Genomic DNA, 27,419 nt, shown 5'->3' with positions numbered 1-27,419 from the left:
TTCAGGGCATTGTTTTCTTAGGCCTTGTCTACACAAAAAAAATTGTACTGATTAAACTAAATCAGTTTAGTTACATTAGTCAAGCCGCTTGTGTGGACTTGCTTGAAGAGAAATGAGAGTGCAAGGGGTTTGCACCTGATTTAGTTAAATCAGTACAATTTTCTCAAGTTAGACAAAGCCATGGAAATAGGGTTAATTACCCAATCCCAGCACCTTCTTTTAAAAATGTAAGCTTTGTTCAAGTATGTATGGTACTTAGAGCCTGATTCTGCCACATTTACTCACATTGAGTAGTGCACACTATGGGAGGGTCTCCATTGGATTAATGCAAAATTGCATCCTACCTGAAATCAGTGTGGGACTCTTTGTGGAGTGAAGCACTTCTTGTGAGTAATTGGAGGCAGAATCTGCTCGTTCAAGATAAAGCAATAGTTGAAAAGCAGAGGATAGCTGGCCTCAAGTGCACTTTTGTTCCCTTTCAAAGAGCTGTGATTGGATTTCTCTGAAGACTGGATTTCTATGAAGGCAAGTTAAACAAAAGCTTGTCCTTGAGAAGCACATTAAAAGTCATGTAAAACATACATACTTTGTTGAAGTATATATGGTATGTAGACCCTGATTCTGCCACATTTACTCACATTGAGTAGTGCACACTATGTGAGTGTCTCCATTAGATTAATGCAAAATTGCATCCTACAAGTTAAACAAAAGCTTGTTTTTGAGAAGCACATTAAAAGTCATGTAAAACTACAGATATGTGAGACAGAATGGTAGCCAAGTTTAGACAGGTTCTGCTCTTCATAAAGAATTTATATATTTGGCTCCAAGTTATGAGGTAACTTAGTGCATTCAAGGTCAGGAAGTTTTGTGCCTTAGGCCATGTCTACACTTACCGGGGATCGACGTTGCTGCGATCGATGCAGCGGGGGTTGATTTAGCGGGTCTAGTAAAGACCCGCTAAATCGACCACAGAGCGCTTTCCAGTCGATTCTGGTACTCCACTGGAACGAGAGAGTAAGATAGTCAAGGGGAGAGCATCTCCCATCGATGCAATGTAGACACTACAGTAAGTTGACCTAAGCTACGTCAACTCCAGCTATGTTATTCACGTAGCTGGAGTAGCGTAACTTTGGTCGACTTAAGGATAAGTAAGTGTAGACAAGACCTTAGAGTTGTCAAAGGTTCTGGGCTGTGAATTGTTAGTCTAATATGAAAGACTTGTAGACTGTCATTTTGAAAACAGATGGGGACATTCAAAATAACAGGAGAAAGGAGTGTTGTTTTCTCTACTTTGAATTATCGGTCACTGATTTGAAATAAACATTTACCTTGTATGGCCTTGGATTCTGAGGTGCCTGGAAGTATAGCAGCGCTAGCCATTAATTATTAAGCAAGTAATTATCTCAGAATGAATGTTGAAGGAAGTGTTGGAATCTGACTAAAAACAAGTTTAGGGGTGGGGGGAACCCTTGAGTTTTAAGATACATTGTGAGCTTTTAAGACAGATGTTTCCTAAACATGTTATCTTCCTAAAATAAAGCAAAATGAGTTGTAGATCATCACCACTTGTTCAACGGAGAACTATTTTTATTTAAAATATTAAAGTCCTTGGTTTGATCTGATGTTTAAGAAAATCATTTATCTCAAGTGATTAATGCAACAGTTGGGCCTGATCCCCATCCGGTGTATATCTGTGTGGCTCCATTGACTTCAACAGAGCTATGCTGATGTACACTAGCTGAGGATCTGGCCTATTGATTCTACATTTCTCTAAAGAGTTTCTTCCAGTAGAATCCTAAAGATCTCAAGCCACATATAGGAATAATTTTGCCTGCCACCAAGATGCAGTCTCTTCTGGGTCAAGATGTGGCACTTTATGGAAGAGAAGAGAGATGACATGAGCACAATCTAGAAGTACTTACACTGGTAGATGATTGGGGGGACTACATCCCGGAATGCAGGAACTCTGAAAAGGACTTTGGGGTTGTGGTAGGTAACCAGTGAACATGAGCTTGCAGTGCAGTGCTCTGGCGAAGAGAGCTGATGTGATCCTTGGCCATCTAAGGAGGGGAATGACAAGTAGAAGTAGGGAAATGGAGTTACCACTGAATACAGTGCACTGCTGGCTACTGTGTCCAGTTCTCATGACGTAGGAATGACTGAGTGAGATTCTATGGCCAGTGTTACGCAGGAAGTGGAACTAGATTATCAGAATGGTCCCTTCTGGCCTTAAAATCTATATCTAATATTAGAGAGTTATTTAAATTAGCAAATAAAGAGTCATGGTTTTTAGGTGAAGTTGCTTGTTCCACAGTTCCTGTAGTTTAAAATCCATGTAAACAGAGTGTCACTTTTTCCACTGAGGAATGCTAGTCACATTGGTCATTGAAGATGCTATGAAGTCCATATTTGCTAATAATTTACACTCTTCACAATGTGCATTCTTAATACAAAAATGGATGAATGGAGACTGCAGCTTTTGATTTCTCTCTTCTTGGTGAATCTTTCTGGGTTCATTTAATAAATGTTAGAATTGGTTGAGTAAATCCAAATGGGTGCCTGTGGTCTGTACATAGACAACCAGTATTACTATAAGCATTTTGGCTAATGTAGGTTGCCAATGTGGTTCTTTGTTTCTGACCTACCATCTTCATCTGATAGACTTTCAGTTACTGCCAAAGGCTTGTGGCTTGATATTGTGAACAATGGTTTTGTTAGGGTTACCCCTGTCCCGTTCAAGAAGTGATGATCCCCCCCCCATTACAGGAGGCTGCAATTTTTCAATTTTTGATTGATCTTGCAATGTGAGCGCTAAGAATGCAGTTAAAATATATTTAGGGATCATAGAAGTGTATGAGGATGATGCTAGTTTACATTTGTAATCTTCTTTTGATTGACCCCAAAGAACTTTACCAAGTACATATAGAAAATTATCTCTTTACCTCTTGCTGGAAAACAGACACCTCTAGAACTGAACTTAGTAGCTGCTGAACAATGAACAGTGACACCACAGAATGACTTAGGACAGGAAGTGGGCTGGTGGGGGGGAGAATATCGTATGCATCTGAAACTGCAGGGAAATTTAGATAGACTAAGATGGGACTGGGATTCTGACAGGGACTGTAGCTAATATTTTGGTTCTTATAAAAGGAGATGAGGAAGCTTCAGTAAATGCAAGAGGTCAGGATCTGTTTTACATCTCATTCAACGGATTGCACCTGCAGCAGCGCCGTGATCATGAGCACCAGGCTGGGCACTGTTTCAATACTGACTCCCAAGGATGAATGCTGCCTACTGAATTGCCAACATAGTTACTTGGGGCATCTGGGTTTCCTCTCCCCAAAACTGGCCCTTTTTAGATTCAATTTTAAACAAATGTTCCCTCCCAGGGGTATTCTTAATGAAACTTAAGTCATCCACAGACATAACTGTGATCCTAGAAGTTATTTTGTACGAAGAGTTCATGGGAATCTAGTTTATGCCTACTTGTCTCCTGTTGCTGTGATTACTGATCACCTTGCTGGGAACAATTGGCTTGCTGTAGTGTCTGACTCCAAGTGATTTTTGGAAGCCTTTAAATTTGACACTAATGTGTGAGTTATTGCCTTATTTTGATATGCTCCTCCTAAATGCACCAAAGGTCTATGGGCTAAATTGTTCTGGGATATGGAAAGCCATGCAGAAAGTCATTAAATTAATGACTCTCTCTTTCATGAGAGAGGTTTCTAAGCTCATTATATTTCTCAACAATTGAAATCTGATGCACTGCTTGCATGGTGTGCAAGGGTCCTTTCTGATTTTATAGGAGCCAGGGCAAAATTTCTGAATGGATAGCCATTCGGCAAGAAATATGACTGTTATAGGTACAGCTGCTGGTAAAGTCTGTAGTTAAGTTTACTTGCCTGTCTCTAGTGTGTGTGTGTGTATATATGTATAATATTACGTTGTTTGTTCCTCAGATTTAAACAATAAAAACATTAATTAAAAGCATTAACTCTTAATTAATTCTGCCAGTAAAATGGGCCCAATTTAGGCAAAGCATTTTAAGTACATGCTTAATTTTGACTGAGTCAATCTAGAATCTCCCATTGAAGTCAATGGGACTGACACACATGCTTAACTTTAAATAAGCACTTTGCTGACTAGGAATGGGCTTCTGAATCAGGGTCATAAAGATAACCCAGCCAGCAGCATTCAGTACTCCTATATATTTAACAAATTAACGCAGCCAGCCAGTAAATCAAAGCAATAGAAAGGCCCTTCCCTCCCCTTGGCTTCAGCAACATACCCTCCACCTTCACTCTCAACCCTGTCACATAAGTGTGTGTGTGTGTGCGCGCGCGCAGGGGGGTACACAATATACATAGAGAGTTATTGTTAATAGGTCTCTAAACAATATATTGATCGTTTTTATATTAGACGGAGACTTCTTCATCTCTAACGATGGCCTGAATTGAATGGCTGAGTCCAAAATAAAATCTTCTGCCAGTTAGAACAGCAAGATCACAAAACCCACGTAGTCCTTCGGCAGACAGTGCAAGTTACCATTTATAGTATGTTGTAGGATAGCTTGAATCCTGACCTGAAGAGTATTATGTTGCCTTGGTTCTCTCCGATCAGAGAGGGCTTGATGTTGGCTTAGTACAGACCTCGCTGTTCCTTACTGAGGCTGAGATCAAAAGTAAGGAAGAAAGCAATTTGTCACATCAGAAAATGTAGCATTCCTGCAAGAGAGAGGAAGACAGCCATTAATCATCTATGTAACTTGTATGCTCTGCCTGTCATTTGTCTAGTGGAGAATTGATATTAAGACCACAGAATAAATGACACTTATTTTGACCAGCCATGCACTATGTTTGGAAAGGGTGTGTACTGTGTTGAGTATATACATTTTCTATGAATAATTAGGAACACAGGAATTGCTACACAATGGTTCATCTAGTGAGGTGGCCTGTCTCTGACAATGACCAATACCAGAGGTTGAGAGACCAGTGCAGGAAATCCTATAACAGACAACTGTGGAATATCCTTCCCATAAGCTAAATTTCTTCTGATCAAGCAGATACTGATTGGTTTATGCCCTGAATCCTAATGGCATATAACTCTTATCAGGTATCATCCTGTATTATGTAGCTGTGGATGTTCTCATTACCCATCTAAATGTCTAACCTGGTCTGAATCCCGCCAAGTGCTTGGCTTCAGCGGTACCTAGTGTATTTAAAAATTAGGCCCATAAGTGGAATTCTTAACAAAGAGGCTGTAAATACTGGTGTGTGTGTGTGTGTGTGTGTGTATATATATGTATGTGTGTGTATGTGTGTGTGTGTGTGTATGTATGTGTATGTATGTATATTTTTTATTTTTTTTGAATGCCAGCAGTGATTTGCTTAATCTGTTGTTGAGCTGGGACCATTTGAATGAGGGAGATTGCTGAAACCAGAGTGCGATTTTAAAACTCATTGCAAAGCACGCACAGCAGAATCTTTCAGCACAAGAGGGAGATTTTTACTACTTAAGGCATGTTTTAAAATCCTTAAAGTTTTAAAAGGAGAGCATTTCCTTCCTTCCAAGTGTGTGAAACGTGCCAGCTGAACGTGTGTGACTGCTCGTGTGAGTTAATGAAGTAAAAGGCATACACTGGATGGTTTTCATGTCCCCTGTCATCTGCTCTTACTCCATCTGCTGCTGTAGTTTAGTCTTGGAAATTACAATCCTTTTAAAGCAGCATTTTCAAGACTCTGGGACATGCCAGATTCTTTAGAACCAGGGCTTTGGAGCTGTGCTTTAGCTCCACTCCAGCTCCAGGCAAAAACCTGCAGCTCCACTGCTCCGGAGCTGCTCCGGGCTCCGCTCCAAAGCCCTGTTTAGAACAGCACTTTATGTATTGATGCATGCTCCAGCCTTCCTACCCAAACCCATTATGAGTTTATCTTATAATTTTGAACGTGTAGGGCTAGAAGGAGGTTCTGGATTGACAACCCTGCAAAGTGAAGGCCAGATCCTTAGCTGGTGTAAATCGTCAGAGCTCCAATGAAGTCAGCTGATTGTATGGCTGCAGATTTGGCCCAGAACTCCTCCATGGGATAGGTTTAGCACAGGCAGCAGTAGTAATATAAGATTTTCTTATATTGCCCTGTCAACATGCCTCTGGAGAGAGCATCTGTATGAGCTAGAAGGGAGTTCTGCCTTCAAGGGCCATTCGTAGTCTTTTTGCATTTTGCCAGCCAGTGCCAATTGTGGGCAGTGGCTTAGGGATCGAGACAATCACCAGTTTGTTTCAACAACTCTCTTGAGAACTGCTAGTCGGTGGCAGATCTGAAGTGGTGACCTAGATGTGAATGCCTCCACTGTGCATTTTCTAGCTTCATTAGTTCCCTCAGTAAGGGCCTTATCTGCCAGGTGCTGAATACCCTGAATTCTGTGGCCTCATTGGGATCCAGAGACACCTTGCAGAAGACTCAGCATAGCGGCAGGATTGTTCCTTAAGTAAAAATTTAGCCTGAGTACCAGCTAGGTGTTGATCACCACTATTTTTGTTAATGTATTGTTGATCAAAAGAGAGTGCATCTTTAAATAGAAAACTTTTCGCACCATACATATTTTATTTAACATTTATAACAGGAGCTTTTTATGTAATCTGCTGCTAGACTGCACCCATTGTTGGGGGTGTGCAGTAGAGTTCTAAACATGCCACTTAAACACATGCACGCTGACTTTTTTTTTTCTTCTCCACAACATACAAATGAACAAACAGCTGATGCCTCAATTTATGTCTCTGCAGTTAGATACCTCAAATTTGCTATATCCCGTTGATTAGCACAATTTAATTGCTAACTCTTCAGCAAGCTCTTGGTGTTGGTATTCAGTTCCTTGGCTTTTAAATGTAAGGCTAGTCAAAAAATGTTGGATTGAAACTGATTTTGACCCCTGCCCCCCAAAATAAATTGTTCGTTGTCTCTCTCTTTTTTGAGAGAACACACTTTAGTCTAAAATTGAGTCAGCTTCTTATGGAAATTGTTGATTTTTTTTTTATTAAAAAAAAAAATGCGTGAAAATATTTTGATTTGGATGTCTCCCTGCAGTGCTCCGTGGGAGTTGGGATTTGCTTTCCTTGTGTTTCCATTCTTCTCTAGGGGCTGGATTTCCCCAGCTGCACCACATCTCCTGTGATGAAACACAGCCAGGGATTCTCAGGATGAAAACACCTCCCATCACCATGAGGGGATACTGTGGTTCACCCTGGAGGATGTAATTCAGCCAAGGCATCCAGCCTATAGAGGAGAAAGGGAGTTTGAGGCACCCAAACTACAACTCCCCTGAGACACTGTAGCAACATTTCTTAACTGGAATATTTCAGTTTTTGATTCTTTTTTTTTTAACAAAAATCTTGAATTTTTCTATGAAAATTTTTTTGTCAAAATTTTCATCGGAGGGGGAGCCTGTTTTCCACTCAGCTCTACTTAAATACCTTGACAAACTTTTTTGTTTCTTTCAATAAACTGAATTGTCCTACAGATGTGCAAGATCCAAATGCTTAGATCTTTAAAACTGAATCTTTAGCAACTGGACCTAATCTTCCAAGTGGTCCGAATCAAAATCCTGAATCCAAACACGCTTGAAATTTAGGATGTTCAAAAATCTGGACCTGAATTTTCCTTCTTAGGTCCATCTTCATGTCACCCTAGAATCATTTATTGTCCTATCATCTGGGATTGCAGTTTGTGAGCAATAGAGCACTGCAGTTATTGGGAGAAGAAGCAGTGCTGTAACCGCTCTTATAAAGAGATTCCCTTATAATGAAGGTATTTTGCCTGTCTTCCCATAAGAGCTGAAAATTAACACTTGTCTTTCTATCGGTGCCTATTGATTTGGCCCAGATCTGTCTCTTGGTGCAAAGCAGAAATAAAGAGAGAATAGTTATCTAGCTTACAATACACTGCATTTTTACATTGATTGGTGTCACTATGTAGAAAAAAGCTGAAATAGAGCAAAGTTTTCCTCTGTGCTCTTAAAGGAGACTCTTAATCAAATCTTTTCTTTCTAATTTTCCCTTAAAAGCCAGACAAAAGGAATGAATTAGAGATGGGACCAAAGCTGCAAATTCTGGATCTGCAGCCAAATGCCTCCCCCCTCCTCTCCTCCTACCCCTCCTACGGGGCTTGGGATGAGTTCAGAGCCAGAGCGTTGCTTCTGGCTTCTTTCTAGAATGAATTGTAATGACAATGGACTTCTATTTACATCAAATATGCACAACTGCAAACATTTCATTTAGGAAGTGAATGTAAATTCTAAAAGATTGTATCAGATTAGAGAAGTTAGTTACAAAAAGACCTCCCCTGTAGCCATAATTAATAATGTTTAGTTCTCATGTGACTAATATTTAGCTCTGAATGAAAAACTAGTTGTTGGTTCATTTACACAATTACTTAGGTTCGCTAAATTATTCGAGTTGGGACATTGGGATGGAAAGATTATTATCCATGATTGTTAATGGAAGCCAGAGCAGAAAGACACTTTATCAGGAGAATTCTATTAATTGGTATTAGCTATAATTTAGGGGCAAGATGAGATTCCTCAATATGAAACTAGGAAAAAGGAGCCACCACTTGTTAAGAATTATTGCACAGCATGTTTGAGATACCATATTTCCACTTATCTTCCCCCCTCCACACACGCACGTACCAGTAACTATGGTAACCCTGTGGTGGGCAAATGCTGACTTTTTACTGGTGATCATTATATTTACTACAGCAAGTAATCCTTATTCAGGCAATTTAAATTGGGCCACCAGCACTGATCTTGTTGGAGCTCCAAATGATATAGTGGGGAGGAGGGGATAGCTTTCAGAATAATGACAGAAAATAAGAAACAGGCAGTGTTTACTCACAACCTGTTAATTCATATTGAAAAGCTGAGCTTTGCTGCTGGGATAAACATATTGATATTAATCCACTTTAGCCCATTTCAAAAGCAGGAGAGAGTGCTGGTATTGGAAAGAACCCCAAGAGGGTTAAAGACAGAAATTAGATTTTCAGCCAGGTCTGTATCTGTAAACAATACAGTAGCAATGAAAGTGACTAACTGCTGCTTTACCATACGAGCCATTGATTATATCCCAGGCTTTCTCCTCTGGTCCCACACTTGTCACACTGTCCTCCTATTTATAGTAGGAGAGAGGGTTATCACTGCATGCTGTTAATGTTGATGAGCCAGATGGGTGGCTCTGACAGGAATTAACAGGATGAATTGCAGAAATGCACAGATACTGAAAAGAAAGGGAGGGGGGAAAAAATCTGTCTTGCTTCCATTTCTGAGTGGCTGAGCTGACATCTAATTATACTAGGGGGCTTGTCTGTGTGAATGAAAAGACACCAACCGCTATGATTGTGCAAAGGCTGGGGGTTGAGAAATAGACTATTTTGATTTATGGTCCCAGCTGAGCACTTTTATGTTGGTAAACATTTTTGCTCTGCAGCAACGGTTCTCAAACTCTGGGTTAGGACCCCAAAGTGGGTCACGACCCTGTTTTAATGGAGTTGCTAAGGCTGCTGTTAGACTTGCTGGGGTTCGGAGCTGAAGCCCAAGGGCTTCAGCCCTGGGTGGCGGGGCTCGCATTACAGGCCCCCTACCTGGGGCTGCAACCCTTGAGCTTTAGCTTTGGCCCCTCCACCCGGGGCAGTGGGGCTCGGACGGGTTCAGGCTTTGGTCCCCCCTCTTGGGGTCGTGTAGTAATTCTTGTTGTCAGAAGGGGGAATGAAGTTTGAGACCCCCTGCTCTAAAGCCAGGATAATAAAGGAAAACGTTGAGAGAGGCAGCAGTGGTATTGAATGAGTTGATAAGATACTGGGCTTGGATAGTTTTTAATTTTTCACTTGTGTAAAAGCACGGTCATGTTCTTCTCTGATGCAGTATTACCCTGCAATGCAAGAGCATAACGTAAGTAAAGTGCATGGCCTCAATCTTAATACAGCCCTATCAATTTACAGAGCTCTTGACCTAGAGCCTAATCCTGATCAATGTAAGGCCTGATCTTGCAAGCACTTACAACCTGACGCTGGGTCAAATCCTCTCCAAGGGTAAATTGGTGCAGCTCCACTGACTTCATTGGAACTGTGCCAATTTACACCAGCAGATAATTGGACACATTATTGCTTACTACTGTCATTGTAATCTTATTCTTTTAAATGGTTCTATAACATGCTAGCAGGCGTTTGCAGGATTGGACCCCTCGATTCAGGCGTAATACCTACTCTAAAGAGCTGAGGATATGCTAGACAAGACAAAATGTAGAACAATAGTTAAGGAAAAGGAAGGGTGTGGAGGGTTTATCTGAGAGCAGGGCTGCATTAGAGAGTTTACAGTGGTGCAGCTGTAAGATCTCTAATGTAGCCAATCTAAACGGAAGGGAGAGAGCTCTCTTGTCAGTTTCACTCCTCCTGCCCCCACGAGCGGCGATTGCTATGTCATCAGGAGAAGCTCTCCCACCAACATAGCGCTGTCCACACCGGCGTTTGTCGGTGTAAATTATATCGCTCCGTTGTAAATTATTATACCTCTGAGTGACATAAATTATGCCGAGAGAAACTGTAGTCTGAACTTAGCCTGAGAAGAAGGAACGAGGTAAAAGGAAGGATTTGAAGGATGTTGCTTGGTGGAGAAGTGGGAGGCTGCGTGGGTATAGGAGGTCTGGGTTCAATGAAGCTCGTGGTTCATATTGAATGGTGCAGGAGGAATGGAATACCGAGAATGGACAGGAACTTTTCATCCGTGTCCTTTTCAATAGAAAATGCAGTTTCCACAATTAAAATTTTCTGTGGTGAAAATTTCAGTATGCCAAAGTATTTCAGTTTTTCTGTTGGGGAAAAATTAAGCTTTTGAGCTTGTAGTCTCTCTCACCCACAGAAGTTGGTCCAATAAAAGAGATTGCCTCACCCACCTTGTCTCTCTGATTTCGTTGTGCGTTAGTTTGGCATTAATCTGGGTTGGCCTGAGCTGCCATGGTAGCTCATGGGAATTATAGTTTGGGTGCCCTTCCCCCTACTGCCTTCTCCTGTGTGGACCGGGCTCTGTGTATGGACTACATCTCCCAAGAAGCAATGTAGTCTCCATTCAAGTTGAGCTGATGCGATGTATCAAGAAAGCCCAGCTCATGAAGTTGTAGGTGTGGTGTTTCATGGCCTCATCCAATCCTTATGAGGTGCTGCGACAGCTCAGGAAGATGGAGATTAATGTTAAATCAAGACAAAATGAAATATTTCAATTAGTTCAATAAATGAAACACAATATTTACATTTGGAAATGCTAAAATGTTTCAACTGGAAATGTACAAAGTGTTTCTGGCTTCTTTTGAATTTTCTATTCTGTGCTATATTTTGACTTCTCATCCCAGCTTGGAACTAATTTTTTTTTTTAATCAGAATTTCCTATGGGATGGAAATTCCCTTTTTGAAGCAGTTATGGTTTAGGGAGTTGCTGAAAAGAAGCATAATGTGAAGATTCAAATTTTGGGGATGGTCGGTCTCTGACAGGCTCATTGCTTATGTGTTTCTTAAATCAACATGTAACATTCCCAGTTCGGTAATAAAATAAACTGCAGCAGTGATGTTAGAGATTCTGGTGTCTGAGTTAATTATAACAACTTTCCCATTTTAAATGCAAATGTAAAGGCTTTAAACAGTCCTTACTCTAAAATGAAGATGGAAAATAACTTGTCCTTCAGGTATCTTGCTGTACATGGCAGAGGGAGTAAAAGCAAGCCATAAACATTTGTACTAATCAGATGCAGCACTCAATTAACTCCTGCTTTGGAGGTTTTCCAGTTTAATTTAAAGGGAGCACTGGGAGTCTGGGAGCACTTCAGCATAAGTGGGTGCTATTTAATAGGAAACAACATTAGTATTCCTTGTATTCGTATGTATTAGTCTACATTATCAAGGTGTTACTCCATGGGTGCCATTTTCATTAGCAATAATGGGACACAATATGTTTATGCACATTACATTAAGAACACAGTCTGTTGTGTCGATCAAATGGGATTGATTAAAGTAATAGTAGTATTAACAGTGACAGACTGAATATTGTTTAGCTACAAGGTTAAATTTCAGCCTCTACCATTAATTAATCAGTGTGGTTTTCCCACATCGACAAGGTGAATCATAGGAAATATTTTGTCTCTTCCTTGTCTAATTTCTGTGATTCTGTTAGATCATCCATTCTCGGAGATCTGCACTTCTGTGGCGGTTGTCTTTTGTCCTTCTTTGTTAGAGGGTAGCAGTTTTGGCTGGAGGATTCTGTAGAGCACCCTCTCATTATGGGTCTGCTGTAAAGCACCATATTTTTAGGGTCATAGTGGTCCAGGACTTTTTAAGGTGTTGAAAGTATCCTTACCTGGTATAAACAGCCGTCTATTTTTGCATGCTCTGAAGGACAAGTGACTGTTTCAAAGTGTGATATTTTGAGAATCTCCAAGGTTAAAAACTAAGGGCTACATCTTCAGCTGAACCCAAATTCCAACAGCCAGGGACTGTTAGGTTGCAGGGACGCCTCTTTTCCCCAGACACTGCCACTACAGAGGAGGATAGGTGGGGATGTCATAGGAACTGCTATGATTGCTCTGGGCTACGGAGGATTCCCTATGCAGGACTCCCCTTCAAACAGCCTTGTGCCTGGAGTCTGGCACAGAGCAGCCTGAACTTGAACAGATCTAGAAGCTATATGCTATCAGAAAGCTGATAGCCCCTGAGTTCCGGTGACGTAGACCAGTTTTATTCTAGCTTGGGTGGCTCACAAGGTGTCAGATGTTAAAAGCTCATTATTTTGATTATGTGATGGGGCATCTGTCCCGCACTGGCCCTGACAGGGTTAAAACCCAGCCTGGAGGGCTGCAAAGAAACAGCCAATTAGGGCAGCAGCAGCAGTCATTTAGGGCAGCAACTGGACCAGCCAATCCGGGCCCAGCTGGAACATATAAAAGGAAGCTGCAGGCCAGAGCAAGTCAGTTTGCTGCAGGAAGCCCAAGGGAGGGGACCAGCTTCCTAGAGGGTTGCAGAGACTAGCACTGGGAACAGGGCTGCTAAGGTGTGCAGGCCTGAAGCCCTGGGAAGGGGGTGAAGGCGCCAGAGGCGCTGGGGCTGCAGGGAATTGAGATAGACTGGTGGAGAAAGAAAGGAGGGGCACTGGGAAGCTGTTGTTTTCAGGGTCCCTGGGCTGGGACCCAGAGTAGTGGTGGGCCAGGGTCCTGTCCCACCCCCGCCCACACACTCGCCGCTGAAGAAGCAGCCAGGCTATCGACTGCCAAGCCACTGTGAGAAACAGCTAGACTGTTGCGGTCCCCCAGAAAGGGGAAAACCGGATTGTGATATGGCCAGAGGGGAGTCAGACTGGAACCGCAGTGGGTCTGCAGGCAGAGACGAGGACGGGAGAGCCACCGGAGGGCACACCCGTTGACCAGAGCTAATTCCTGAAACAGCCAGCAGGAGGCGCCAGTGTGGTGAGAGAGCCCGTGACAGCATTTCCTATCCACAGTGTGCTTATCAAATAGTATCCCTGGCTGTGATCCAGCCAGTCTACCTTTGCTGGCTGGATGCATAACTCAACAGCCTTCTTTTGGCAAGAACCCTCGATCAGTATTTCTCAACCTTTGTAGGCTGGAGAGTCCTTAGTCTAAATAAAAAAATGTTGACAGCTCTTACGTATAGTATAAACTTAAGAGTTTAAAAAAAAGAGTAAAAAAGTGTCTGAGAACAGTGGTAAGTCTATATAATTTATATGCATGTGTGTGTGTTCTGAGAGGTTGGCAGAGTACTTGCACGTAAAGGGTAAAGGTGTGGTGGGAGTAGTGGAGTAAGGATTTCTTTGCTTTAGACTATAACAACATTTTTGATGCCTCACAACTTCTGGGATCGTCATCTGGGGGTCGTGACCCACTGGTTGAGAAACCTTGCCCCATGTGCGACGTAGGTTTAGTTGATTCAGACCTGAGATAAAGAATCCCAGTCCCCTGTAGGTTTGTCCTGAGCGGGCTGTCTACAATAGCAAAATTTCACTTTGCTTCCTGATATTTTTCACAGATTAAAATGTTTTTGCAAAATTCTCATCAGTGGGTAAAGTACATGACTTCACTCAGCTCTAAAACCAAACATACACTATTTCAGCTGTGTGAAAGCCCCTCTGAGGTCATAATAAATACCAATCCATACAACTCTGCAACCCCTTCCGTTTTATATTCTCATTGCAGTTGTGCCTAGAGATCCTAAACAAGGATCCAAGCCCTGTTGTATTAAGCAATGTATGAATGCATTATACAAAGACAGTCCCTGCCCCAGAGAACTTGCAGTCTAGGATTCATTAATCTGTGATGTTTTGTCTAAAGGAGGGCAATAGAATGGTAGAGTCATATGTGGTTACTTAACTTGGCGGTCACAGGTGTTTTCCAGACTCAGTAAAATGTACATTAAAACCTTTGTTCTGGTGCAAAAGCCAGGCTGATATTTTTGAAATTCAAGTCCAAAAAAAACTTCTTATGCCAAGATTCAGCCCAGAGAGACTTGTTAGAGCAAAGATATAAACCCCCTGCAGATAAAGGCTTACAGTGGGAGTGCTGACACAACCAGGTGCGAATGAACTACTGTAATAAATGTTTTCGTTTAAAGCAAATCTTTTAGCACTCCTAATCCCTATGTGGACCTCAATGAGAGGTTTACACAGCTATTAGGCAGCTCCTTAATGAAAGAGCAGGTTAGATAACATCAGCACATCCCCATGGTACAGACATGTTTTTTTCCTTTGGGGAAGAAAGACTTGCCACTTTCTAGTAAAATCATCACAGTATCTCTTCCAATTCAGCCTTCTCAGTGTGAGATAAACCAGAAGGTAAAAGATCTTTAGAGCTCTCCTTGTCATACCGGATTCTGTAATCTGAGCAGAAATGTACATGGGAAGCTTCTTTGTTTGTTTAAATAGGGGGTGGTTAGGTCAAATATTAGGACCAGATTCTGCTACTTTCTCTACAAGCAATAGCATTGAAACCAATGGATTTACCTGTGTAATCAGGTGCTTTTCAGTAGAGCTGGGCAAATAGCTGATTTTCCAGTTTGCTGGCAGTTCTGAAAAATAAAATTTAAAAATCACTCTGCATGTCACTCTTAAGTCTACAATTTCTGTTGAGTCAGTGTGAAGCAAAAGAAGCAGCTAAAGCACGGTGAGAGATCTTTGTTCAGAATATCACCAGGCTGAATCATCACTGGGTTTCACAGTCTGTTACCATCCAATTTTTAAGTTCTGAGCCATTTTTGGCCTTTTTACATATGACTTTACACCCATGAGACAGCATAGGCTTTTCAGATACTGAGGCTATCACCATCTCCTTCTCCTTCCTTTTTGTGGATGGCACTTGAGTCCTGAAAAGGGGAATGTGTTCAAAACTGTTCAGTGAATTCATGTCAGATTCGTGGATCATTTCAGTCAACCTGAAACTGCAATTTTCAACAAATAAAATTATTTAACCGAAAAGTTTTCCCCGGCTCTACTACTCAGCTCGTATAAGGGAATCAGGATCTAGCCCTTTGGTTTTACAGAAGAAAGTTTGTCTAAAGCCGAAGCTTTTTAGAAATGTTTGAATAATTTATTTTTATTCCACTGGGAACAGTAGTTTAAAAACAAATAAACATTCTCCCTCAGTGATGGTAACCATAGCCTTGGGTTACTTCACCAGAACGCTCCTTGTTTGTCTGCTTTCCTTTCCCAACTTTATAGAGATGCAAAAATAACTGCAGATGGCACGTATAGCATGAAGAACCCTCATATTCACGTTTGATGATCTAAGACAGTGTTTCTCAACAGGTAAATTGCATTCTCTTTCCCCCCCGGGAGTGTCATTAAAGATATTTGGAGGTTGTGAGGTGCTGAAAATCTTATTACAAGCTAAAGCAAAGAAAATCTCACTTCCCACAGTCCCCTGTCCTTCAAGGTCAAATATTCTCTGTCAATCTCTTGAAACACACAATTACATTATATAGGTTTATCATTGGCATCACTGATACTTTTTAATTCTTATCTTTATAGTAATTGTAAGGGAGGCAGGGTCATGAAGCTTTTTGACTTCAAATTAAGGCATCGCCAATCTGGAAAAGTTGAAAAACCTTGATCTTAGGTGCTGGGTCTGAACTCTCCTTCCTGCTCTTGGCCTTTTGGCACAATTCAGATTCATGTCTGGATCAGAACTTCAGCACAGGCCCACCTCTCCAGTTATTAGTAACGTGGGTAAGGGTGTCTTCATTGTTGGCAGTGGACTATATCTCCCATGATGCATCATGACCAAAGACTCCCAGGATGCAGTTGCCTCACCTCAGTCTTGCATAATGGGAAATGTAGTCAGACCAGGGAGCTCTGCCTATAGAATAGAATGGGAGCATAAACCACCTGAACTACAGCTCCTATGAGGCACCATGACAGCATTTCCAAATTGAAATATTTTTGTGTTTTGGCCCAAATATAAATATATATATATATATATATGTGTGTGTGTGTGTGGCGGGGGGGGCTGGCCAAACACTTTTCCATTATAAAAATAAACAAACCAAAAAAACCTCTTGTTGAAAATTTTCTGTGCAGGTGGAGACCGGAAGAGATCCTGTCTTCTGGTCAGCTCTAATGATTTTTAACTTGACAGTGTCCCTTGTAATAGGGCGGTTGCCTGGCACGGCACCTTCACTATCACAGAAGGAAGGGAGGTTTCTATGTAGATGAGAGAGATTGAGACATAGCATCACCAGGGCAGAGTATTGCTGCACAACTCCTCTGGTAACTGAAGCATTTGTGTTAATTGTCACTTCTTCACTGACTGAGGGCAGGTCTACACTACAAATTTACATCGGCACAGCTGCATGATGCTGTAGTGTATCTGGTGAAGACGCTCTAAGCTGACAGGAGGTGGTAGCTATATTGTCAGGAGACGCTCTCCTGCCAATACAGCGCTGTCTACATGGGAGGTTAAAGTTGATATAACTACATTGCTCAGGGGTGTGCATTTTTCACATCCCCGAGTGACCTAGTTATACCGAAGTAGTGTATACCAAGCCTAAGTGTGATTGAAAACTTGCTGTTGAATGACAACTTCCCTAAAAGGGATGGAGGAAACCATTAAGGCTCTGAGGTGCATTGTCTTCAAAAGAGAACAAGTTCTCATCCTTGCACATCCCATTGTATTGGAAGTTGTTTCACAGTGGTTTGAAGGACACTGAGAAAGTGACGCAATGCACCAGACTGATACTTTTGCACTGTACCTACTGTAATGTTGAGATCTTCAATTGTATGAGCTTTTCAACTTTTATGATTTCCCCTCAGCCCCCTGTTAGTTTGTAAAGTGTGTGTGTGTGTGTGTGTGTGTGTGTGTGTGTGTGAAGAAAAAGGGGGGAGGAGGTTTAAAATATGTATGAATATAAATTCCTTCATACAGTTCATGAAGTAATCTCCCCGCAAAACTCCTGCAATGAGACTACACCACTGAATCATTCCTCTTGCTTTGAAACACTTCTGTCAGGTCAGTGGCGGTGATGTTACCAACTTATATTAAAGTGAAATGGACAAAGGCTTTTTCTGGGTGGGTTTGAGAACAGCACAGTGGATTATTGATTCTGGCCACGTAGAAATGAAGATTGCTAAAAAGCTTTAAATGATTGCTTGTTGCCTAGGCATTTGCTAAGTGGGTAGCTCTGCGCTTACATTATCATACAATGAAATCACATATCTTGGTGACTGTGGGTTTCTCTGAGGAGTCCAAAATCTTCCGCATTAACAAGGGATGTCAGTTGTCGCTAACGAGTAGCAGAAAGGTGATGTCAACTAGAAGATGGACAGAGTTCAGATCGAAAGCCAAATGCTGTGGTTGGCCCAATCTCTCTATCAAGGACCATACCAAAATGCTAGATGGAGGAAAAGACTTGGTTTGGCTATTAAATCCCCACCATGTTACTTAACACCAGGATGGTGTCTCCTCTTCTCTGCGTCCCTCTGGGTTGGTTGTGTGTGTGTGTGTGGGGGGGAGAACAGCCAAGGAGAGAGAAAGGGTTATAGAGATTGAGAGGCAGCACACTCCATTGGACAGGGTGCTAGACTAGGACTTGGAAGAAGGTGGGTTCTTTTCCCAGCTCTGACATTGGCCAGCTAGGTGACTTTGAGTTGATTCATCAAATGGTGCCTCCATTTTGCTTTTTGTAAAACGGGGGTTGTGATACTGACCTCCTTTGTACCACATTTTGAAGTCTAAGAATTAAGAGCCCTATTACAAGAAGGAAGTATTATTACTAGGTAATAATAAGGTTTGCCAGAAGGCCACCAAATTAAGATGGACCAATTGGGCCATTGTAGTTTGAATCCACCTCTTCTGGGGACTCACTAAGTGAATAAAACTTAGGGGGATGTTTTGATATGGTAAGTAGATGCTCATGAAAAGATTAATTTAGTTCTAAAATGTTAATGATGGACCTTTTTCCCCCTTGGCCCTCCCATTGGTTTGAAGCGGGGTTGTAAGTGTACATGTCTTGTGATACAGCCTTTCGTTCGTAGAAATAAAATACAGCCTGTGTATATGAATGCACTAAATGGAATGAAAATTGTGGCAATATTAGCCTGGAAGAACGCTGGCCAAATTCTAGCTTTCTCCCTAGCTATGTATCTCTCTACAGGGTTCAGTTCTTAGACATTTTGTTACATCCTATCTGAAAGTGTGGTGTAGTCCTGTCATACACAGGTACCACACACCATCACATATGAGGAATGGGTGACGCAAACTGCGCAGATAGCGTCATGTTTTCATATCGGTGTAAGGTTATATAATGTGTCCTCGCTATATTAATGTGACTCTGTTATTTAGCTCTCCCAAAATGCTTTGGCCTTCTTATCTTCAAATGCCAAGCTTCTGTCAAAAGGTACAGGAACATTTATGTATCAGAGGGGTAGCCGTGTTAGTCTGAATCTATAAAAAGCAACAGAGGGTCCTGTGGCACCTTTAAGACTAACAGAAGTGTTGGGAGCATAAGCTTTCGTGGGTAAAAACCTCACTTCTTCAGATGCAAGTGCCACAGGACCCTCTGTTGCTAGGAACATTTATGTTAACAATAAAGAAAACAAAGCTCTTTGGTGTTCATTTGAGGAAGCCACTCAGTGAGTGGGAAATTCAGTAGTTTTGCATGCAAATCTGAAAGCCAAACAGAATGGTGCATCTTCATAAGAGCTATGGAAGAAATTCAGTTCTAACGTGAGCTGCTCTGCTGTCCCTAAGAAATGCTTCTTTCTGCCTTTAGAAGTATTTGCACAGCTTGAGGGCGAGCTTGGAATGTAATGGTCTGACAAGTTCAAATGAGTGGAATTTTTCTTTGTCTTAAGTCACTCCATTCGGTGAAAGCATTGCACACTGAATCTGTACAAAGGGTTTGCTTTAATCATTTTAATTCAGATGATTTTGCAGAAGGTATAATTTTTGCTGTCATCCCACATGTTCTGAGTGGCCCTCTCATTAGGTTAAAAAACGTGAATTGGCCAAAATGAGCATCTCACACAATTTACGAGGACTTAATTAGACTTGTTCTTTTTTTAGCTTGGCAAGCAGATCATCATTTAATTTTGTTAATGTGAGTCTGTCTTTATTTCTAGCTGGTTCGCGCAGATTCAGTGGCACTCAGTGGCACATGCAGAACATCATTAATGACTCTGTGGAAAGCTCAGACGATGAATTTTTTGATGCCCGAGGTACGTACAGTTTTTTTTCTCTCCCCCCCCCAGAATTTTACGGCAGTAACATAAGTAACTACATTTGGATTTGCTTTTTAATATTCTACCTGCCAGGTCAAGTTTTGTAGACTTCAGGCCCTTTCTCCTGAAAAGTCTTATGCATGTGCTTAAATTGCACACTGCGTGTATTCCCATTGGTGTCAATGAGGCCACTCAGTTTGTAAAGTGAAGTATACATGTGAATCTTTGCAGGATTGGAACCTAAAAGCCAAATCCTGAGGGACCGGATTTTCTAGCCTATCAGCTAATCATCCCTTCATATGTCACCTATCACCAGAGCATCAGAAATACTTTGCACCCACAGCTCCTAATGAAGTCCATGGGAGTTGCAAGTGCTCAGCACCTTTGAAAATTGGACCCTCCATCTTTATTCTGGCAAAACTTCCACTGAAGTCGATTAGAGTTTTGCAAATGAGTGAAAACTGCATAATTAGAGCTTCAGGATATGAGCCATAATGAATGCGGTCAACAGGTTAATCTGAAGGGCTAATTTCTTTCTGTAACCTCCTGGGGCATTTAGACAGACCATGAACAACTTTTACTAGGGAATTCTGGGTTGTCTTCTGTAACATGCTGGGGAGTTTTTGGATTGGAGCCGATGTGGTTTTGTCTACAGGAAATTAAAAATGCGAACAGCTAAACTGCAGGCTTCCGTTGATCTTTTCCCACAGGAGATGATTGCGTCTGTCAATGTTGAGAAATCTACTTGTAGCAGTTTTGTAATGTGGGCTGTTTGAGGTGGAATAAGATTCTTTTACACGCCAATAGATGATGCAAACTCAAGTTGCATTGATGCCTGAATTCCAGGAATGAAGAAGACTAGAAAAAAGAGTTCAGTGAATTTACTGGATTTGTAGCACTTGGTAATTTTAAAGGGCGGAGCAATCTGTCTGGTCAGAAGCAAGCGGATTCCGCCCTCCCCAAGTTGGTTGATTATAGTGTGTACGTATGTGTTTGAAATAATGAAGAAACAACAACCCCACAGGCCAAAGTTAAAATATCCAGATACTGGTTTGAAAGCACATACTTTTTTTTCCATTTGATTGTTTTGGGTAATGGCATATTCAGCAGGCTTCATTTGATGACTTCTTTTTGAAAAAACATTCAATGCTTAACAAAGAAAATGGATATTTTATTTCTAATGGCTGAGATTGTTAAATTTCCCCATCTGTTGATATTTATAGCACAGAGCTGACATTTTCCAAATGCTTCCACTCTCTGTTTGAACACGGCTTCTCTGGAGCAGATAGAATTAATTTTATGAACTTTCTAGGTTCTTGCCTCATTATTGTGTGTCGGTTGGATGTCTGGGGATCTTGATAGTGCTACAAAAGGTAATTGATGTTTTTAGGTAGTATCCAGGCATGCATGTTTGACTGCTTTGTCTGCTGTCTTGCAATACAATTTCATAGTTCAAAATGGTATTTCTTTTCCGTTGGTGGGATTATTGGAGAACCAGCCTGCATTCATTAGAGAGCCACCTGGTGGGTTTTCACATTGACATATTTTTGAGTTGAAAGTCAGTATGAAGGAGACATTTTGTCAGGGTTTTGGCTTTTTTTTTGGTTTGCTTGCAAAATCTAAGGGAGGGGGAGAAGACAAAAAAGCTGCTGCAAAGAAGATGACAGTGCAAATATAAAAATGTGCCATAAACATGAGTGGTGTGAAGTAGTGTAATGGAGGAGGCAGTTTGGCGAATTTAGGAAGAGGAAAATCCAAGCCCTTTTTGTTCGAATGATCAGTAGCGTAACTTCAGAGGAGATACAGCCACTGTGTTAGATTCTGACTCCAGGTCCACTGGTGGTAAATCTAGAATAGCTGAACTGATCTCAGTGGAGCTATTCTGATCTCAGTTACGTGAACATAAATCAGAAATATCCTTCTCCCTACCACAGGCTGTTTCATTCTAGATGTATGATTAGTACAGCTGACCTATTACCTGGGGAGAAGTGTGGTCTGAGCACAGGACTAAAAGCCACGGACTTTTGAATTCTCTCCCTGCCTCGGACAATGGCTCCCTCTATGGCTTTGAACAGATTGCTTAGCCTCTCCCCTTCCGTTTTGCTCTCTGTGAATCACTTACGGTAGCTGTAAAATTAATGCCAATTTGATACTTGGAAGACAAGGTGTCTGCCTAAGAGCTATATTTATTCCAGGGTTGAAAGGCAAACCCTTGATTTCTAAATCAAAGAAATAAAAACGTGTTTAAAATAAAATTTCATCATGAAATTTGGGACAAAATTCTATTCTTGTTCGTACCCTTGCCATCCATGTGGGGCAGCGGAGGGCTGCAGAGGGGTAGGCAAGGGTATTTGAACGGATGTCTTTCTGTGCAGTGCTGTAGTTGTGTTGGTCCCAGGATATTCGAGAGACCGGGTGGGTGAGGTAATATCTTTTATTGGACCAACTTCTGTTGGTGAAAGTGACAAGCTTTCGAGCTTACATAGAGCTCTTCAGGATGCCTTTCTGGAAGATGTGTGTTGACTAAATATAAGTTATTGGGCTGAATGAAGTTGACCTGGGAATCTGTTTCCATGACTCTCTCAAATGAAACTTGCTCACATCATGTGGAATCACAGAAGATAGAAATGGACCCAGTAAAGTTACAGCTATAGCTCAAACAAGGTGGTGTTAATGTTCTCTGCGTTTTCATCCAAAGGGACATGTGTCTATGACCTCCCCCTTCATTTATTTGTAAGCGCCGTCTCTAGAACAAAATTTTCTTATCCCTGACCTCCGTGTAGTATTAGTATTATTGTAGTGCTAATGAGAGTATGCTGTTTAGGGCCTTTCCTGACTCTCAGAAAAATGCATAGCGTTGCAGGCTTCTTCTGTGCTTCTGTAAATCAGAATTAAAATATTACTGGGCAGTTCTATAGGGCCTTCAATCTGAAAATCTTCAAGTTGTTTACAAATAATTAATGGATTAAGTCCCACAACACTCCTGAAAGGTAGATAAATATTATTTACCCCCTTTTATATATGGGTAAACTGAGGCACAGAGTGATACGTGACTTGCCCGAGGTCACACAGCACGTCTCTGCCAGAGCTGGGGATAGAACCCAGATCTCCTGGCATTGAGCTGTGTTCTGTAAGGAAGAGCCTTGCATGGTTGCAGTATTTCTTACAGAGGCTGACTACAAGATCTCAGCTGCTGTAGTGGGACATTGTACAGAGCAGGTCACTGCTAGCGTATGAAAAACCAACTCAAGTGACTAAAACATTCCTCAGCATAATAGCTTCCTAAGCAATTTGCATTATGCAAAGCTACTGTTGTAAGGAGGCTATATGATAGGTAGAGTAGATGATGACTCTTACGGCTCATTGTGATGCGTTCCATCTTTCTCCACGCTTTGTCCAGTGACTTACTATGGACAAACAAGAGTGGACAGTGTTAGCTAAAAAGCTACAGCTAAGTTGGCAGAAATTTGCACGCACACTGCCACACAATCCACAATCCTGACTCCGAGCCCGTTAAAATCAATTGAAGGCGTCCCATTGATTTCAATCTTCAATGGGCTTTGGATCATGCTACTGAAGTTGAGGTATGTTCATACATGAAACTTTGTACCCATGCCAATCTGTAGCAGTTGGTATGCACACCCAAGCTGCGTTATGCATGTTTGAATATTTGGCCCTAAAAGCATGAAAGATCTTGGTGCTTCTTGGAAGTGGTGCATTTTCTTAGCCAGAGTGATTTTGCTAACTTGGAAAAACATTTTTCCAACTAGAGTGATGACTTGGTGCTTTCATGAGTATATGGGGCTGACTTTTCGGCAGTATATGAGTAATGTAGTGGATGAGAGCTGTGCCAGTAACAATCATATTTAAACAAGGTGGTTGCTAGAAAAATATTAGCCATAAAATCCCTGTACATATTTGTCAGGGAAACCATGCTAACAATTGTGTTAGAACATGATTGAAAGAGTGCTGCAGGGAACTTGGGTAGGTGGCTTGTATAGCACCGGCTGTCTAGGGTGGTTTTTAGAAGGAATAATTCCTGACTAATGCAGATTTCAGAGCAGGGAAAGTCTTATCCCATAAGGAAATGGAAAACAAGCAAAATGTGTATCTCAATTTTTTCTCAAATATATACTTGAGATATATTTTCTCTAGTATTTCAAATTTCTTTTCCCAGGAGCTCACTAATGCAAAGGAGGAGTAATTTCTTGGGACAGAGTGATGTGAATGAAGAGATGTAGAAAGAAGAGGATTCTGAATGTGCAGTGGAAGTGTAGGGCCAGATCTTCCACTGATGTATATCAGTATAGTTCTGTTGAAGTAACTGGTGATATGCCAATTCAAACCGGCTGAGGACCTGACCTATATTGTTTAACTGTGTGTATTTTTTTCAGTTATCGGTGAGGAGAGTGTAAAAAATACACATTTAACTGTCAAACAGTGAACCTGACTTTCTTCTTCTTGTTGGCACCACTGTAGCGTTTTAAGAGCCCTAAGAGAAGAATTGCCAGGCTTCCCTCATAGCTTTTAACAGTTAAAAATGATTTATTAACTTTCCTGAATGTGCTATTTTCACCTAGCACTTTTTTGCGGCAATAGGTGTGTCCTTAGTAGGTCTTGCCTTTTAGTGCACCGAAAACACGTGCTTTATTTTTCAGTGGTTTCATTTTAAGTCTAACTAGGCTCAGCCGAGGAATGTGATACCAATTAAGTAGAAGATAAATCACAGGAGTGATGCTCAATCCATTTAGCAACGGATGTGGACATCTGAGATTGAATTTGAGACCCAGTCTCGGCACTGTGCTTCCATAATCCATATCTATTCAGCACCATTAACCTAAGGAAAAGCAAGACTGTCTGGAGTTGCAGTTGTATTTTCAGAATAAAAGTAACAGAGACTGGCACGTCCAAGAAGAAGTTTCAGTGCTACTGTGTTGGAGCCAACTGCACCAGCATAAAAGGATAGGAGGAAACAGGATAGTTATTTAGTGCTAGAAATAAGGGGAAAGCACTTTTTTAAGAGGTGTCAAGAACTTATTTTCCCTGGAAATAGATAATTTCGTGCCAAATATACATGTACGGTTTCATTTAAAAGTTCTCTTTCAATGTTTTTAAAACCCGTTTTGTGTGTGCATGAGATCTTTGATTTCCAGGGAAATCCAATAAGTTCTTGACACCTCTTTAAAAATTCTTCCCTTATTTCTGGCACTAGATAGGATATGTTATTTCCTCCAACCATTTTATGCTGATGCAACTGGCTCTAATACAGTGGGGCTGCTGCTTTTTCCCTGTGTGCCAGTTGTGGATACTTTTACTCTGCAAATACAACTGCAACTCCAGGTAGCCTTGCTCTTCCTTAGGTTCAAGGGGCAGAAGCTAATCTCCATATGTGAGATTTTCTGTATAGCATTCTGTAATGGTTGTGTAACTCGTCCTTGTTGTGGCTCTCTGTCTTCCTCTGGTAGATGGACCATATGAAGCTTTAAGAGGCAGTTACGGCCTTTGAGCTCACACATATGGAACATTTAGCTTGGGCAGTAGACGCTCATCGTTTTAGATCCAGAAGTCACTGGTTCATTCCCTGCCGCTGACAACCTCCACAGGGGTGTCATGTTAGGCTTGCTTCCTGCTCCTTAGGTCTGTGGCTGCAATGGTCTTTGCCCAGAATCGGTAGCTGCACTGTCTCCATGCCTATATAATCATGGATGCTGGCAGAGATACTGTCTCGTGTGTCTGCTTCAACGTCAGCAGTCAGTGCATCATGCAGCAACTGTCTCAAGATGGGGCATTTCAATATACCTTTTAAAATAAGCCTATTTTTAAATACTTAGGAGATACTTAGACACTGACGTGATGGGGCCATACGAGCACCTAGATGCCCACTTTAGCTTAGCTACAGTTACTTTTCATTGGCAATTTGACAGGAGACGGAGGGTATGTTTATACTGCAGTCAGGGACTGTAATTGCAGCACGTGTAAACATACTCCACCCCAGCAGCCTTTAACCCAGCTTGGATACCAGAGCAGTGCGGCCATGGCAGCCCAGGCTTCCAAACTGGCAGTATAAATCTGCCTGGGTCCTCAGATAATTATTCGATCAGATAGCCTGCACTGAAGTCCATGGTGCTGGTACCCAAGCGGGGTCCAGTGAGCGAGCTCGAGTATGTCGACATGTTCTGCAATCACACTCCCAGTTGCAGTGCAGTCAAATCTATCGTTAAACACACACATGCCTAGATGACTATTCCTGGAAAGCCATTGCTAGATTGACACTTGCTTCAGTTACAGAATCTGGCAAGATGACCTGGATTCACAGCATGGTAGATGCCTACAACCAGTGTGACAGGCTTCTGACAGAGGAACCCATAGAGAGATTGTGCTGCAGTCCTCTCATTTCCTTACAAAAACCTCCCTCTTTCAGGTGGAGACCTCTGCCTTTGGAGAAGAGGGGAGGGGGACATCACTGGTGTGAGATCCTGTTCCCTAATCCTGCATATCTTCTTTGATTTTGCTTATGACACCCGTTTAGCTAAATGATGTCTCTTCCTGTTATACACATCTCCTATGAGCAGATGCATTCATTTCCCCCACAGCTTGCATACAGGTCCCATTAGCTGCTCTTTTGTAAAGTTAATGACTCTGCACAATACTTTGATTAGTAGTACATTACCATGAAAATGGAAGCCGTATGCAGTCTAGCTCAAGACAAGGCAATATATTTTTTTGAGAAGTATGGATTCAGAATACCAAAGACGAAAATCACTGGGATCATATAGCAGGTGCAATTAATACCAGGCAGTCTGGGCATAGAGTCACAGGGCTACAGGCAGATTTTGAGTGCACAGCTTGAGGTGTCTGATCTTCAGAAGGTGGGAACCCAGCATTTCCAGAAAATCAGGCCTTTCTAAGGGGTGTTAGGGTGTGGGACACCCCAAATACAAAGACATCCAAAAAATCACTAGCCACTATTGAAAAGCTTGGACTTAGGGTGATCAGATGTCCTGATTTTATACAGTCCCAATATTTGGGGCTTTTTTATATGGGCTCTTATTACCCCCCGCCCCCATCCCGATTTTTCACACTTGCTATCTGGTCACCCTCCTTGGACTACATCCTTAAAGTTGTATGGTGTTCTATATAGGTATGACGGCCATCATCTTGGCTGACACCAGGGATTCAACCAGGGACCTCTAGTGCTAAAAGCAAGAGTCTCAAGAGCCTGAGCTAAAGAATCCGCCTCTGTGGCTGTAACAGACTCTCATCTTCTAGGAGGATGGTGAAGCACTGGAGTGGGTTCCCTAGGGAGGTGGTGGAATCTCCTTCCTTAGAGGTTTTTAAGGTCAGGCTTGACAAAGCCCTGGCTGGGATGATTCAGTTGGGAGATTGGTCCTGCTTTTGAGCAGGGGGTTGGACTAGATGACCTCCTGAGGTCCCTTCCAACCCTGATATTCTATGATTCTGTGGAGTGGACATGCAGAGGGACATGTAGCACAAACTGATTAGTGGCTGCATAGGTAACCCATAGCCAATAGTAATGGGACTTGGACATCAAAGTCCCAAGGCAGCTATGAAAATCTTAACCAATATCCTTTTTGTAACAGGCAGGTGTTGCTGATAGTTGAACTGAAACAAAGGTGGCCTAGGTCAGTGGATTCAGGTGGCATTAAACA

At 41.8% G+C, this 27,419-nt stretch overlaps 1 protein-coding gene across 1 annotated transcript in view; it reads left to right on the top strand.

The window, feature by feature from the left end:
* PITPNM3 (PITPNM family member 3) overlaps window positions 1–27,419 on the top strand; it is a 366,258-nt gene that overhangs the window by 88,716 nt on the left and 250,123 nt on the right. Inside the window, exon 2 of the mRNA XM_034752560.1 lies at window positions 19,651–19,746. Coding sequence (XP_034608451.1) covers window positions 19,651–19,746 — 96 coding nt within the window. The remainder of the gene's footprint in view (window positions 1–19,650; window positions 19,747–27,419) is intronic.

This window comes from Trachemys scripta, chromosome 18 (genome assembly GCF_013100865.1).
Source record: "Trachemys scripta elegans isolate TJP31775 chromosome 18, CAS_Tse_1.0, whole genome shotgun sequence".
In the NCBI taxonomy this organism is placed as follows: domain Eukaryota; kingdom Metazoa; phylum Chordata; order Testudines; family Emydidae; genus Trachemys; species Trachemys scripta.
The sequence above is the reverse complement of the archived record's forward strand: the minus strand, read 5'-3'. Positions and strand labels throughout refer to the sequence as shown.